Raw genomic sequence first — 15,360 nt, forward strand, 5'->3', positions numbered from 1 at the left:
TCTCTTAGATCCTGCCAATTCCCCCCCCCCCCCACTAGCCCTCTGACCCTCCATCCCGCCCACTCCTCCACCTACCCCAGCTTACCTTAAATCAGGTTCCCAGGTTGTATCTAACTACCAGCTTAGATTGGGGGGGCACATTTTTAACCTGAATTAACCCCCCAAACTTCTCGCTGTGGTGTCCATACAAAGCCATGCCATACATTTCAATGTAAGAATAGTGATCAGCCCTATCCTGAAACAGAATTACAACTATTTCTTGCTCACCCAAGTAGTCCCACCAAGATAAAAAATTGTAAAGCTATTTATGTATCCACAGAGACATATAGGGCATGTCTTAAGTCCTTTGCCAAGAACTAAGCCCGAGCCCACAGACTCTGCCCCTGGAACTGAGGTGCTGAGGGTGCTCTGGGTGTTCAGAGCCAAACAAGTACTCTGGGTGTTCAGATGTACCAAAAATGCCTAGTGGGATTTTTAAGAGTGCCTAGAAACCCAAATCCCACTAGACACCTAAATAACAATCCGTATTTGGCCTAAAGGGACTACCAACAGTAGTATCAATTAGTACCACGCCAACATAATACAAGCCTACATAATGCAATTTGTTGTGTGCATTACCATTGGCAATTTTTTTAGGAACCCATTAGCGAAATGGGGTCCATTTCCAGAAAGCGAAGAAAGGTTCACAAAATATACTTTTGAGATTGTTTATACCAGAGGGAACACTAAATTGATTTCCATGCAGAATCCTCTCTCTTAATAGTTGGACTGGTTTTCATGATGTATTTTTTTTTAACTTAATAAATAATATCACATATACTGCAAGCAAATTAGTCTTTTAGAAGGGGTGAAAAGCTAGAGAACTACCCTACCAACTTCATTTAGAGCCAGCCTTAGCAGGGGGTAAAATCATCCAGTTTTTACAACTGTCTAATTTTAATATGAGATCTTTGCAGTATTCCTCATTGCAACTCTGCAGGCAAAAATCCCACTTTACGAGGTAAAAGACAATGCATTCCTGTAGACCAGTGGTGTCCAACCTTTTTGAACGTGGGGCCAGATCATGAACTTTTTAATCACCCAGTGGGCTGGCAAGCCATATTCATATTTTATCACCCCGTGGGCTGTATGTTGGACAAGCCTGAAATAAGGCAAAGCTGGCATAAACCCCTACTTGTGCTCAGCTAGGACAAACTATACCAAATGATGTCCTGGACCAGCCATCCCAACAGCTGGGGTCCCCCTTCTGCCTACTACGACCACCGTTTGAAGGCAGCCCCAGAAGATATTTGACAGCCGTGTTAAAATATGTGACCAAACCGATGTAGCTGGTACTCTCATGCAGGCCAAGGGGCCACCTATGTCACTGCTTTCCCAGGCCTTGCCCACACCAGCAACACCATTACCAAAAGTCTTGGCAGCGCTCGGGCAGACATGGCTGAGGCCCAGCCAACATGCGAGACGGGGGACAGTGGAACTGTGGGAGCAAAGCTGGTTCCCAGCCTAGCAGGGTCTCGGTCCTGGTCTGCCCAGGGCAACTCCTGGTGGAAGAAGGCCGTGGGGGAACATAGGCCACTTTGCTCCTCCTTGCTTCCCTGCAGCAAAGGCAAATGGCCCCCAAGAGGGTACAGGCAGCCACTGCAGCAGGAGAGCAGCACCCAACCCAGCTGCAGGGAGCGACAATCTTCCCTCCCCCACCGGGCCACCCTAAGCAGTGCAGCCCCATGAACCAAGAAGAGTCAAGCAGGGCTTTTCTGTAGTTGAAAATTAACTAGGATTTAAGGTAGGGTATGAATTTCAAGTGCAATACCTCTTACTGTATAACTCCATGTGTAGATAGAATTATTCTGGAATATGAGTTCCTCCTTACTACCTAGTTTAATCCGCTTTCTGAATACAACATGCCATGTTATGATACTGGAATTAACCAAGAACAATTTTGAAGAGGTAGTTCTACATCATAGCACAGAAATAAAGCAACACAATAAAAATACCTGTATTTCTGCTTTAGAACTTCCAGTTCTAAAGTGGAGTCAGTGCTGTGTGTATCTATGGTATTGTCTTCACAGCCAAAGCAATACTGGAACACACTCTAAACACGGGGAAAATGTATCAGACTGCAGTCTGAAAATATTAGTGATGAACATAATATAAAAACCCAAGTGAATAGAGACATTTTAGAGAAGCTGCAATTTTCTGTCTCATACTTAAGGTTGCAATGAGCTCTTCTTATAAGGCTATAATCTACTACCTTTATAGCTTTGGCTTGAAAAATGTGTTTGACCCAACACATGGTCAATTTTATTCTACCAGGGAAATAATTCATTTCTTCAATGTCTAAAAATATATTCTTTGTTACTGGTTATAACAAAATGTGCTGTTTTTCTATTTTTCCTGTGGCTTCTTTGCTAGTCTTCCTAGTTTTCCCATATAGTTTCCACATAGCTATAACAACTCATGAGCTAACTATATTTGAAAAAACATAGGTTGCAATTATCAGTTGTCTACTATTTTATTTTTTGTTATGGAAAGCACGAGCTCCCACTTATGTCTGTGAAAGATTTTTGTTTTGTACTTCAGTGAGGGGAAATAATTAATCTGCTTTAGCAGATAATTGTGCACCCAGAAAAATCAATCAAAAAACTCCTATTGACCTCAAGAAGTGTACAATAGAGACCTAAATGCATGTCAGCACTAGTATTTGGTTTTTTGCAACCTGTAAAAAAATTATACTCTGCACTACATTAAAACTTACCATAAACCCACAGTATCTTGGCTTATTTGGATACACAGTGATTGATTCCTGGTCTACCCGACTTAGGAACCAATATGGCAGCTTCTTCTCTAAGTTTGTGTGAAGATTAACCTAAACACATAAGCATATAGGGTACTAGTTCATAAAAAAATCAAGTACAGTATAATACAATAATCTATGTACATAAAAAAACATTATTCTGATTACACAAATTACTTTCTCATTATGCCCCCTTTATTATTACTGGGATCTCCACAATGCAAACTGTAGTGTAATGTCAAGATAACCAGGCTAGATTTAAATGAGTGAGCTATCTAGAAACAGGTTGGCCCTCCACACAGGCCAATTCACCTCACTTTTCAGGAGGACAAAACACTTAATTACTTCATCTGACCCAGCTCATTTAAAGCTAGGTTGGGTATCACACACTGCAGTCTGCAAAGTGGAGTTGGTTGGAGGCTGACACTCGTCACTGTTGTGGGAAATGAGACCAGTAAGCAGATAAACAGTAATTATTGGGTGCATCTACACATGCAATTAATGTGAAACAATCAAGTCTGCAGCAGTTTGAGCTGGAGTAAATTACTCCTGGCCCAGCATCTACATGTGTGCCTTGGACAACAGCAATTTGAGCTGGGGCAGAACAGACCTGGGCTGGCAGAGGATGGGGGGAGTGACAGTGCTGGGGAACAAAAGGTGCTGCAGAGTTGTGTGGCTAGGCAGCATACAGGAGTCTGGCCCTGGCTGACTGGGTACAATTATAGCTGCGGTCAATGTCTACACGTGTTTGATAACAATAAATTACCCCGCATAAGATAATATTGTCCTTGGCAGTAGTATCTTCCTGTGGCATTATTTAGTATACAGCGGCCTAATACCAACACGTGTAGACAGTAATGCTTTACTCCACAGCTAATTAGTCTACTCCCCAGTTAAATTCACGTGTAGATGGCTTTGGCCCCAACATGTGCCCAACACTGGTTTGTGAGAAGTCCCCTGCAGAGTAGCTGAATATACCTTGCAGAAGGTCTAACCCAGGAAGAATTCTCCTTTGGCTTTACTATCTGTTTACTCTGCAGTGGCAATGCACAAAAGCCAAACAGGGCAATGAATTCCTTTAATTTATTTTTAAACTTCTAAAGAAATATCAGACATGCACACCTAGTTCTTTAAAAAGAAATGATACAGTATAAATTCATTTTCTCAGTAACAGCATTGTTATGTCATGGTTTTGTAAAACTTGGCAAAGATTGTATTGTCCAGTAAGAATTTTGTACATTGTTAGACCTCAAAATACAGTCCGTTTTTAATTTTCTGATTGCTAAACAAGTGCAAAGTATATGTGCCTTCTTCCAAAACTGCCTGTGCATTTCATCTTAAACTTCTGCTTTTAGTCATTTGTATCTCTAGCAAAATAAATTACACGTCTCATTCCTTAAGGTGTTAAGCTCAAAGTGAAGACTTAAGTTTCAAATAAGTCAGTTTAGTACATAATTTTCTGTAACACGAGCATAAAAAGAGCATAAAATTACTCATCCTAAATTTGAGTTATTCAAGTATATTGTCACTGTACAGTCCCATTTTTGGGATATCGACTTCAGCTCAGCAAAGCTTTTGGAATCTTCCCAAATGTGGTGTTAACAGAGGCCACAAGCACCTTCCTCCTCATAGCACTGATTTCCTGAATATCCAGAACAGAGACTGAAAAAGTGTAACACACTTTCAACCACCTCAGTTCCTTCTACCAATTCTACAGCCTTAGTGAAGCAGAAAGTCAAGACAGGGTGAGGATGCAAATCGCCAACCTTTATTTCATATCTGACAACCATATATTGTGTACATTTCCACTGTGGAAATCAAGTGGGCACAGTCCTCCAACTGAGAATGGGGCTGCCTTGTGGACTTCTCCACCAAAGACTTTAAACCCCTGAGCTAAGCAGGTTCAGTGGGGTTGTATAGGGGATGAAGCTCTGAGGCAGGAGCTGAAGGACTTCCTGCACTGGGGACTTTAAACCCAGTGCCCTGAAGCTCCAGTGGGGCTGCCAGGCATGGGGGAATCAGAAGCTCTCAGCAAGGGGAGCTGAAGTGCTTTCCCCATCGGTGACTTTAAACCCTGCACCTGGTGACGTGAAAGTCCCTGGTTGCCTTCAAATGGACCTGTGGCTGACAATCAGCTGATCGTTGATCCCAGAGATTGAAAGCCTGGGGGACCTGTCCTATCTGCTAAGGAGTATACCCAATGGCTCCCATTCTGCACATATCAAAGACCAGAAAATTAGGCAATGCAGCTTCTTTAGTGTGGCACTGAATGCACACCTAGAATTCCTCTCAGGCTGTCTGCTTTGGACATGCCCTTTGGTGTGCACTCCAGGTCACTTTAACCCACATCTCCTACTTCCCAGCCTGAACTGCTAGCCAAAGAAGCAAGGCTGTGACAGGCACTCTCCAATATTCTTTTTTAAGTTTGTTTATTCTGTAGAAAGGAATGCAAGATTTGTAGAAAGACAGTCAAGCTAGAGCATAACGGTAGCCTCACTCTAACCTGAGAGTGAGAATCTAACCAGGGACTGAGGCTCTAGTCCTGCTCCTGTTTATGTATTTTATCCAATCACTTTAATTCAAAACATAAGGAACCCCTAGCACAGGAACCAGCACCCAGACCTCTGCCCCCAAGGTAAGCACTCTTTTACTGGAGTACAGAGGCATGCTTCCCCTTACTCCAAGACCCTTCTTCTGTCCTAGCCTGACAGCTAGAAAAAACTGAAAATGGGAGATATGGGTTTGAGCTATAGGTGCTGAGGAAAGTCTAGAACTTAGGTCTTCCACTTCCAGAGCAGATACTCTAAAGTCTGAATGAATGCTACTGCTATGCATTGTACCAAACCTAAGGCCAGCCACATGCCTTCCAGATCAGCCCCCTAAGGGAACTTAGATGCACACGTGTCTAATTGGTGAATCCCACGTGGTGTTGAGTTTTGGCAGGTACCTCTGAGCGGTACAGAGGGAGAAGTGAGTGTTTACTGCATCACTTAACTGCTGCAGTTGTGGCAGTGGTGGGGGCTACTCCTGTCTCAGCACAAATTCCACAAACTGCTGCTGTGGTGGTGGCAGGTGTGTGGGTTCCCTGTGGACTGACGTTATGGCTCTAAACTGGCACCAAAGCTTGATGCTTCCCTCAACTCTCCAAGTTCCACTAATGTTTAGGGTGAAAGGGGTGCCAATATGCTCTGCAATGCCAAGATGGCAGAGCCTCTGGGCATTCACTGTAGAAAAGTTTTAGGCATCTATGTGAGTTTTCCAGAGAAAACAGTCAGAAGTGGTTATGTGGATCACTTGCATAGACTTAGACATTTATATTCTGCCTATGTCGCAATTCAGTTTTTTTGCACTGAATCCCTATATCCCTATTTAACACTGGCTGTTATATAATGTGTCTCAAGACAGAGCCTGCCAGTGAGCCTCAAAATATATGATCTCTCTGTATTGCATCTACCATCTCTCAGATCTTCTTGTGCTGTCTGTCAGGTGAATAGATTTTGCCCTTAAAAAGCAAGATAATGTATTTCAAATATAAGGGTTTTTTTGTTTGGCTACTGGCTAGTCACAGTTTCTTAAAAGTATTCATTTTTTACCTTTGATCCTATAAGGATTTTTATAGTGATATAAATGACTGCCAGCTAGGATTTAGGATGGAATGCCAATGTCAACCAAACTAGTTTATAGAGAAACATAAGATAGGGTTACCTTAACGATTAAGTATATATATAACTTGAACTTAAATTATATAGCTTGAACCAAAAAGTAAAGACATATTTAGAGGGCTTGGATATTAGTTCTACAAAAACTCAGTAATTTCAAGGCTATGTTTAAACCTTTATTATTTGGTTCTCATACCCTATAGTGAATGAAACCACTAAGATACACTGCTAACCTGCATTGCGATCCTTTTGAGTGCAGCATATTTCTGCACCTCAGCAATGTCTCCAACAGCCAAGCCAATCTAAAAATACAACACAGAAGCAAAGAACTTTTTTAGTTACCTAATTATTCATATTTGGTGGTTTAAATTATATTCCTCAGTGATATTTAATCACCCCAAAACCACTAACTAAATTATATTGTGATAACTAAACTCTAAAACAGTAAACACACATGTTTTTGTGTACTTTGTTTTCATTTTTCTTAGCAAACTATTTGGCTTTCATTAATAACTACTTTTGGCAACAGTTATAAATGTACACCCTTTTAAAATTATACGGTGCTATTTCTATTAATATCAGTAGTTAAACTTATATTTACTTCAATTATTGCAGGACCAGACCAGCACTATGGAACTTAAAAATCTTTAGAAAATTCACTTTGATACTGACCATGATCATAAAGGAACGGTATTTCCTACAAACTTAGTTGTTTTAGTCAATCCCTTATGTTTACATAAGTCCTACCATTTAGTCAATTGCCAGTGGATGTAAATGGTACAACTCCTTCTGATCTGCTTACACAATTTAATTTTTTTGAAAAACGGGTTTAGTTGCCTATCCCTCTAACAACATCTTGTTGTAAAACACTACAGGAAGATCAAGGCTTTTTGGCCCTGCACTGGAATCGGTATAGAGCCTCATCAGTCCAGAAGGAATAGGAGGAGGCCATGAACAGAAGGTGCTCATGTACAGTGTTTTCTCTGTGCAAAAAGGTAGGTAATATAATATGCTCCATCCATTAGGCTGGTTCAAGTTCTCCCTTCCTGGTATGCCACAGGGGAAGAAGAAGAACAGGTACTCTGCACTCCACTGAGTACAGATACTAGCATTAAGGGCTAGGTGCAGAAGGCTTGGCTTCCTGCATCCCCACACCAGATACGCTGAAGTTACATAAAAGCAATGATAATCTGGCCCTAAAAATATACTCAGCATGGACTCTGCTGTAATAACAATGCCAAAAACACTGGGTTTGGGTAGTAAAATAAAGGAAATAATAAGATAAGAGACAGAGAAGTGGAAAAACAATATCCCAATATCTCATTTGAAAAGTCACAACTGTTGCAAGTCAGCCAAAAAATAAATCTTGTGTGATAATTTTGCATATACACATCTATTCTCCCAGTCTCCTGATTTTTATGACTAAAATACTTACCAGCAAGTTCATAAGTAGAATTGGAATAAGCAGGGTAAAGATAATAAGAACTGCATAACTCAGGAAGGGATAAGGCAAGTCATTACTTAGCAATGGACCAAGGAAAGCATCATGATAATTAATGTCTCCTAGCATCATAGCAAATGTCTTCATTACAGAAAGGAGTGGACTGCTATATGTTTTCTACAAAAAGAAACAAGAAAAGCAGTGAACAAGAGGCAGCATGTTAAAATATAGAATGTAACTGCTCAATTCTAATTCTGCTCCTTTGGGATTATTTGCCACTTGCTTTTGAATTCAAGGTTGTCCCATCAGTGGTCTGCAGGCTTCATGTGGCCCAGAAGGGGCTGTGTGGCCCACAGGCTCTCACCAGCTGCTATCACTCCTGCTGCAGCAATAGTTGAGGTCTCAGGGCTTCCCCCTTCCCACCAACTCCAGCTTCTGCTGCATGCCCACATGGGCAGGAAGCAGGGTAGAGTGGCACAGCCCAAATGCCAGGGCAGTCAATGAGCCAGAGTTCCCATATGATATTGTGCTGCAGGGGAGCTCACAGCCAGGGAACTGGTCAGATGGGGTGCCATTCCCAGGGTGTGTCTACACATGTATTTAAGCCATCTTGAATTTACTGTGGACTAAGTTACTGTGCAGTAAGAGGGAATAGGCGAGCATTGACACATGCAGGCATTAAAGTGCATTAATGCTGTATGTGGACTGACTTGGGACTAAGGTAAGTCCCAAGTCAATCCACCAGTGTTACTGCATAGTAAGGCATCTACACACGCATTACTGTGCAGTAACTAATCCAGCGTAAATTTGATACCTGCATGATACAAGTATCAAATTTACGTTCAAGTTGGTATAACTTGACATATTTACTGTGCAAAACAGGCGCGCACATGGAGACATTTGCCTGTACTACACAGTAATTTTGGTTACTGCACAGTAAATGTGCATGTGTAGATGTGCCTATAGTGTAGCTGGGAGAGAGAGACAGAGAATGGAGATGGGAAGAAAAGTATGCTGTTGCTCTTTTTTGCAACAAGAGCACACAGTTGGCTCATATTCAGCTTATGATCTACTGTAACCTCCAGATCATTCTCTGCAGTACTCCAGCCTAGCCAGTCATTTCCTAGTCTGCATTTGTGAATGCAATTATTCCATTCCATATTCCATTCAATGTGCAGGACTTTATGTTTATCCTTGTTGAATCTCATCTGACTGATTGTGGGCTATTTTTTCCAGGCTATCCAGGTCATTCTGCATCCTAGCCTTGCACTCCATACTGTCTGCAACTCTACCCCACTCAGTGTCATTTGCAAATTTGCTAAACATACATTTGATCCCATTATCCAAATCATTAATGATGTTAAACAATACCAGACCCAGAAGACACCCTGGCGAACCCCTCCAGATCTAAATTCCTTTAAAACTCTTGAGGAAGATTTGTGCAAGAAGGTTCCCCACTATGTGGGGATACTTTAGGGGCAATTATGCTTCTGTAGATGGGGAACTCCAGATTCTTTCATTTGAAAAATGAACAGCAGGCTTTAATATGGTTACTGAATAATTATAAAGGCATATTTTCAAGCATAAATTTTTCCCTACTTACATTATAAAATATCCTAATTTTACTCAATTAAATTGCTTCATCAGTTCTATCTACCAAATAGTGTAAAACAGAAAAAGTACAAGGTTTTATAATTTCCAGTCACAAAAAACAACAGGCATTAATTTTACCTGTGAACCCAAAAGAACAAAAAAGCTGAGTCCAAAGGCCAATATCAGGAAAAAGAATACAACAACAATCCGAATCAAAGTCCTCAGTATCTCCCAGAACATCACCACGTAGATTCCGTAGTTTTCAAATCTAAGTAAGCATTTGAAAAAAAAAAGATAACCATTATAAAACACTGCAATAGGCTACTTTCCCGATGTGTAAAACAGCATGCAGTATTAAATTTTGTGCATTGTAGCAGACATTTTGCTTCTATGACAGCTTCTTAAATGGTCAGAACAGTACCTAATTCAGGTGCATGAAAATGGAAAAAGTCCAGTTTATCAGTTTAGAACATGATGTACCATACTTTAATTGAAGGTTTAATAGACACTTCTTTCCCACCCACAATCACAAAAACCTCCCACACTGAAACAGATGCCTGGTAATCCTATGCTTCTGAGCTATTGCTGGTTGCATGCTGCTGCCAAAAGAAAATTCCTCCCTCTCCATCCCTCCACCCCTCCTGCAACTGAATTTATGATTTGGCTTCCAGGTTGCTTTTTCTTTGTTTGTTTGTTTGTTTGGTTTGTTTTTTCACACTTCTTTGAAGCAGTGGCCACTGACCACAGTTAGTGGTGGGAGTTGGACTTGAATACACATGTGCTTCTAATGACACTTAAACATCACAGGTAGCTTGCTGGTAAGGACTGCTCATATGCTCAGCATCAAACTGATCACTTTTTGACATCACAAGGTCATATTGACAAAGACTTTTTTTCCCTGTCTCCATAGAGTGGGGTACAGTCTACTTCCTAAAATTTTCTGAGCATAGTCCATTCCAATTCCCATCTCATAACATTTTTTTCATAGAGTGCTTTGTGTCTGTAATGTGAAAGGAATACTGACAGCTAGACAATCAGCCAAGGAAAAACCTTCCCTTCCATAACAACTTGTTAGGAAAACAGGGCAGAGACAATTTTAGTTTGCCATTTAATCAGGGCTAGACACAGGCACGGGTGAACTGGGTGGCCACCCAGGGCCCAGACAGAAAGTGGGCCTGAAAATGGTAATGATAATTTTTTTCCCATTGTCTGATTATTATCTTTGGCGAAGGGCAGACCAATACTAAAAGTTCGCCCAGGGCTGTCAGGAGTCTAGTTACAGTACTGCATTTAATAGAAAAATGGTAGACAAGGCTGCTTTCTCCTACCTATAACTACAAAGCTTTCCTTTTGTTAGGTGTAACTACTTCAGCAAGTCTTTTTAAAGTGTTCATATGCAAAAAGTACCTTTTTATTTAATTTTTTTAAGTGAGAGGCTAGACAATAACAAACACTTTTGCTATTATTTGCTAGCCACTGAAAAACTTAAGAAATATCATTTGGAGATTGGTATGTGATACATCTATTGATTTTTCACTTGGTATAATATACTATGAAATTTTGGTTATAAAAAAAACCTGAACCCTACTTTAAAGTTTCTGAAATAGCAACAAAGAGCTTAAAGTTCAAACATGTGTGTGTTTAACTCTATGCATGAAAACTATTGAATTAAATGGCTCCATTTGTAGTGTGTCTAGGATCAGAAATTAAATGTTACCTTTGAAGATAAAGCAAGAAGTTCATCCAAGATAAGTATACAGCAATTGCTCCACATTCCCACTGCAAGTGAACAGGGATGGTAGCAAATAGTGATGAAACAAAAATAATGCTCGTAGTATAAATTGTCCAGTCCAGCAGGTTGGAGTAGTCCAGTAAATACTTCAGTTTCTGGGATTTGAGAGACAGCAAATTAGCACACTGACCAGTATTAAATTATTATAATAGTAAATTAGGTAATGTTTTTCTCATTGCTTCAAGTTTAAATCTCTTGGATATAAGAGTTAGGATTATATTTTAATAAGAGAATAATGAAGGTATATTTTAATATCAAATAATTTACCATGATTAATAATTGACACACAAAGTACACACACACTTCAACACACTTACTTGTTGAATGAGCTGAAATATTTCTTTGCATATTCCCAATAAACTCATGATTAATACTAAGCACATACATACTCTTATAAAGTATGATTCCTGCAATAGAAAAACACAAAAGAAAACAAATAATTTGAAAATAATAAATGTAAGAGAATCTTGACTTAAGTTCTACTTAGCACAGTCACATTACATAGATAAGCTATGCTTGCTTGCTAACAAGACACAGAACATTTTCCCTGACTTGGTTCATATGTATCATGGGTTCCAAGTCCTGTATCACCTTGCAAACAACTCTGAAGATTACAGTAAGAAAAAATGCAAAACAGCAGGTTCTCTAGCAACTGAACCATGAAAGCATGTTCCTCTACAGAAAGGGAGATAAATTGCACATAGACTGGTATATGTTACTAGAAAGCGACTCAAATCTGTAACACAAAAGAAGTTCAGTACATGTAAATCACTTTCAAAGGGTGCAGACAGAAATGACATTTTTCATGTGATCAGCCCCTTGAAAGTGCTCTAAAGCTGTGCCTAAACAGCAGAGCCCTCTGATTTCTGTCTTCTCCAGCTGCAAGAGCAGCCCAGGCAAGCTGCTGTTTCTGGATGGGAGGGAAAGTACAGGGGAGGGAGGTCCCTTCTGGGGTTCTCAGTCCCACTGGAGTGGGGGGGGGGGGAGCAGGTGGATTGGAACCCTTCACCTTGTGGGGCTCCAATATATCCAGTCCCACACTTCAGCAGGATGGCAAAAACTCCAAAAGGGACCTCCAGCCTTCTCCCACCTTCCATCCAGAAACAGCAATGGTGCTACAAGAGTGTGGGTGGAGCCAGGGAAAGAGACACAGGGGAAGAAGAGGCACAGGGGAAGATGCAAATTGGAGACAATCTTCCACCTTCCCAGTCCAACAACTAATGTCTGTTGGGTCAGGAGGGTTAGTCTATGAATTGCCATGAGCTAGACCCAGGAGCTGCACTTCTGTATGCACCCAGGATGGCCAAAACTGGTTTAAGATAAACCTTGATGGACACAGTATCAGACTTTAGTCTGAAATTGGTTTAATCAAACTTCTGTCCCAGATCCCCTCCAGATTCAAATTAACTCAGTCTCCCAGCATCCCAGGATGCTCTGCACCTCTCTCACAAACCCTGCCTCACAGGGTAGGTAGGCTAGTGTTGGCCCAAGCTGTGTGCTCTAGCTGAGCAAGGAAGTGTGCTCTAGTGCAGTGGTTCTCAACCTTTTTTGTATTAGGATGCATTTGTAAACATCAATGGCCAGTCCCAACCCAGTGCCCCTTACTCCCAACCTGCTAACCTCAGGCCTCAGCCCCCCAGTGTGTGGGGCAGTGGGGAGGGGGGGGAGCGGAAGTGGTGCAAGAAGTCCCTTGCAGGCTGGAATGTTTCCAACATTTTTCTCCTTTAAAGGAGAATCATTTTTAAAAGTTTGTTCATAACCCTTTCACATATTCTTGTCACTCACTTTTGGGTCATAACCCACAGGTTGAGAAACACTGATCAAGTGCCCTCCAGCTTCTGGTCTGAACCACTGCAGGCATGTGGCTGTGTTTCTAGAATCAAAAGTGAATGTCTGTTCACTTGCTTATCAGTTCTATCTATACAGCTTAGACCAGCCTATGAAAACTAAATTGATTCAGCCTCAGGCTTTTTGACTGTTTGTACTTAGCCTAAATCAACAAATGCACTTCTTAGTGACGGGTATTTCCATGTCAAATTTCAAAACTTCAGCGTCCAGCTATTTTGACTATCAATTAACAATATATATATTAAAAGGTTTACAATGTTTTTTCTTATTATGGAAAAAAGCATATTACTTTGTCTCTTTATTGTTAAGTAGAGCTAAATATTTTTTGTTCAAACTAATGACAAATTTACCTTAGGCCACAGATAGAAATTAACATTTTTTGTCCCAAAAAAGAATCTTTCAGAAACCAAGCAACTGATAAATATAGTAGTCCCATAAAAAAAAAAATAGTAGTCCCATAAATACTTCAGTTGCAGAAACATAGGAATAGGAAGTAATATTACTGGGTGTAATAAGTTTTATATTCAAATAATTAAAATTGCAAAATGATCAATAATTCTATAAATTATATTTCAACCATCACAACCCACTTTAAAAAATAGATATGTTGAAAACAATTAAAAACAGTACCTCAAATGGTCCTGAATTATAGGTCTCGGTTCCATTTAAATTCTTTTTTGGCTTTATGTTGGTGACCAGAAGAGTGAGTGGAATGAGACCAAGAGAATATATGCCCAAGTTCATAAGATGTGCACGAAACCCATATGCCATCCTGGAAAATGAAAAAATTTTTATAAAAACATGGAAATACAATTTTAGTAGAAGAGTAGGGATTGCCTGGAGTAGGAGGCAGTGAGCCAGCTAGTAAGGCCAGTGAGCCAGCCCTCTCAACTCCAGGTAGGGAGCACAGAGACAGGGCCAGCCCTGCTCTCTAGAACAGACAGCACAGCCTTGCCCAGGGCTGCAAAATGCTGGGATACTAGGAGACATTGATTTAACTTGAGCCAGGGTCTGGGACAGAAATTTCATAAACCAGTTTGACCTAAATCAGTTAGATTTGCTACCACATTGAACTAGGTTTGTCTTTAACCAGTTTCAGCCATTTTCAAACTGATTTATGTGCACTGAACTTCTATTCCGTTACAGGGTTAAACTAGTTTCAGATCACTTAAACCAGTTTACATGCAACTTCTGTCCCTAGCCTTACAGACAAGGCCATGGAGTTCACAGTGCATAAAGGCTTAATAGCCCTCTTTAAGGAACCAATTTTCATTTCCTTTGAAGTTTCTGAAGTTAACCTACATTTTTTGTAATAGGTTTTAGTTTAGGTGCTAATGAAGATTGTGGTAGGTTTCATTTTGCAAGTGCTAACATTAAAACAACACTTTATATCCTGATGGTTGATATATTTTAAATCCTCTTATCAGTATGACTGGATGGAAGTGGCATTGACTAATATTCTAAATTTAAAGAGCCCTTTCTCTGCCACAAAACTTATCCATAAGTTGTATACAAAATGGTTCTTTTTAGTATTGCCTTTCTTTCTGTATTCTATTTTATTGAAAACCTGATTCTATAAGAACTTCAAAATAACAATTAGCTCTACCTAAATTATACAAGCAAACACTAAGGTCCAATTAACAATACATACCACTTCATGAGCAAATACTCTTTACATACAGGATGACTGAGAAGCTCCATACAGTTATGGCGTACCATAGCCTATAACATATAAAACAAGCGTGTCAAATGTGTGGTACATCTCCTTCAGCTGAGTGAGCCACTTACAAACCAACAGTATAGACCAGGGCTGTGAAACTTCTGGGTAGCACCTCCCCCCCACAACTTTGTGTGCATAGCGCAGGCTGTATATACTCCTCTCTGCCCCACCTCCCACTGCAGTATCCAACCCCCAGGAGCAGGGCAGGAAGCAGAAGCTGGAAGAGAGAGGGGAGCCAAGAGCCCCCAGCCACTGTAGCAGTAGGAGCACTGGGAGGAGAGATGGCAAGGCAAGAGCCCATAGGCTAACCCCTCACAGGAGGACAGCCTTGGCTTAGACTATTTACTTCAGTATTTGATAAAAATTCTAGCCTACTGCAAAATAAAATACATTGGAGAAATCTCAAAACTTATGGGTGTTGTTTGTTCCGTTTGTTCTATTCATTCCGTAAAATCAAAATTACTACTCTGTATAAATGTCATTAGAAATACAACCTTCTCTTGTCTCTGTCAA

At 40.5% G+C, this 15,360-nt stretch overlaps 1 protein-coding gene across 1 annotated transcript in view; it reads right to left on the reverse strand.

The window, feature by feature from the left end:
• Positions 1-15,360, reverse strand: part of TRPA1 (transient receptor potential cation channel subfamily A member 1) — a 67,661-nt gene that overhangs the window by 1,730 nt on the left and 50,571 nt on the right. Inside the window, exons 18-26 of the mRNA XM_019543795.1 lie at positions 14,779-14,849; positions 13,758-13,899; positions 11,597-11,686; positions 11,205-11,374; positions 9,626-9,755; positions 7,889-8,071; positions 6,687-6,755; positions 2,756-2,866; positions 1,995-2,092 (exon numbers count right to left, since the gene is read on the reverse strand). Of these exons, the coding sequence (XP_019399340.1) occupies positions 1,995-2,092; positions 2,756-2,866; positions 6,687-6,755; positions 7,889-8,071; positions 9,626-9,755; positions 11,205-11,374; positions 11,597-11,686; positions 13,758-13,899; positions 14,779-14,849 (1,064 nt within the window). The remainder of the gene's footprint in view (positions 1-1,994; positions 2,093-2,755; positions 2,867-6,686; positions 6,756-7,888; positions 8,072-9,625; positions 9,756-11,204; positions 11,375-11,596; positions 11,687-13,757; positions 13,900-14,778; positions 14,850-15,360) is intronic.

The sequence above is a fragment of the Crocodylus porosus genome, unplaced genomic scaffold (assembly GCF_001723895.1).
Source record: "Crocodylus porosus isolate Cpor-Errol unplaced genomic scaffold, CroPor_comp1, whole genome shotgun sequence".
Lineage (NCBI taxonomy): Eukaryota > Metazoa > Chordata > Crocodylia > Crocodylidae > Crocodylus > Crocodylus porosus.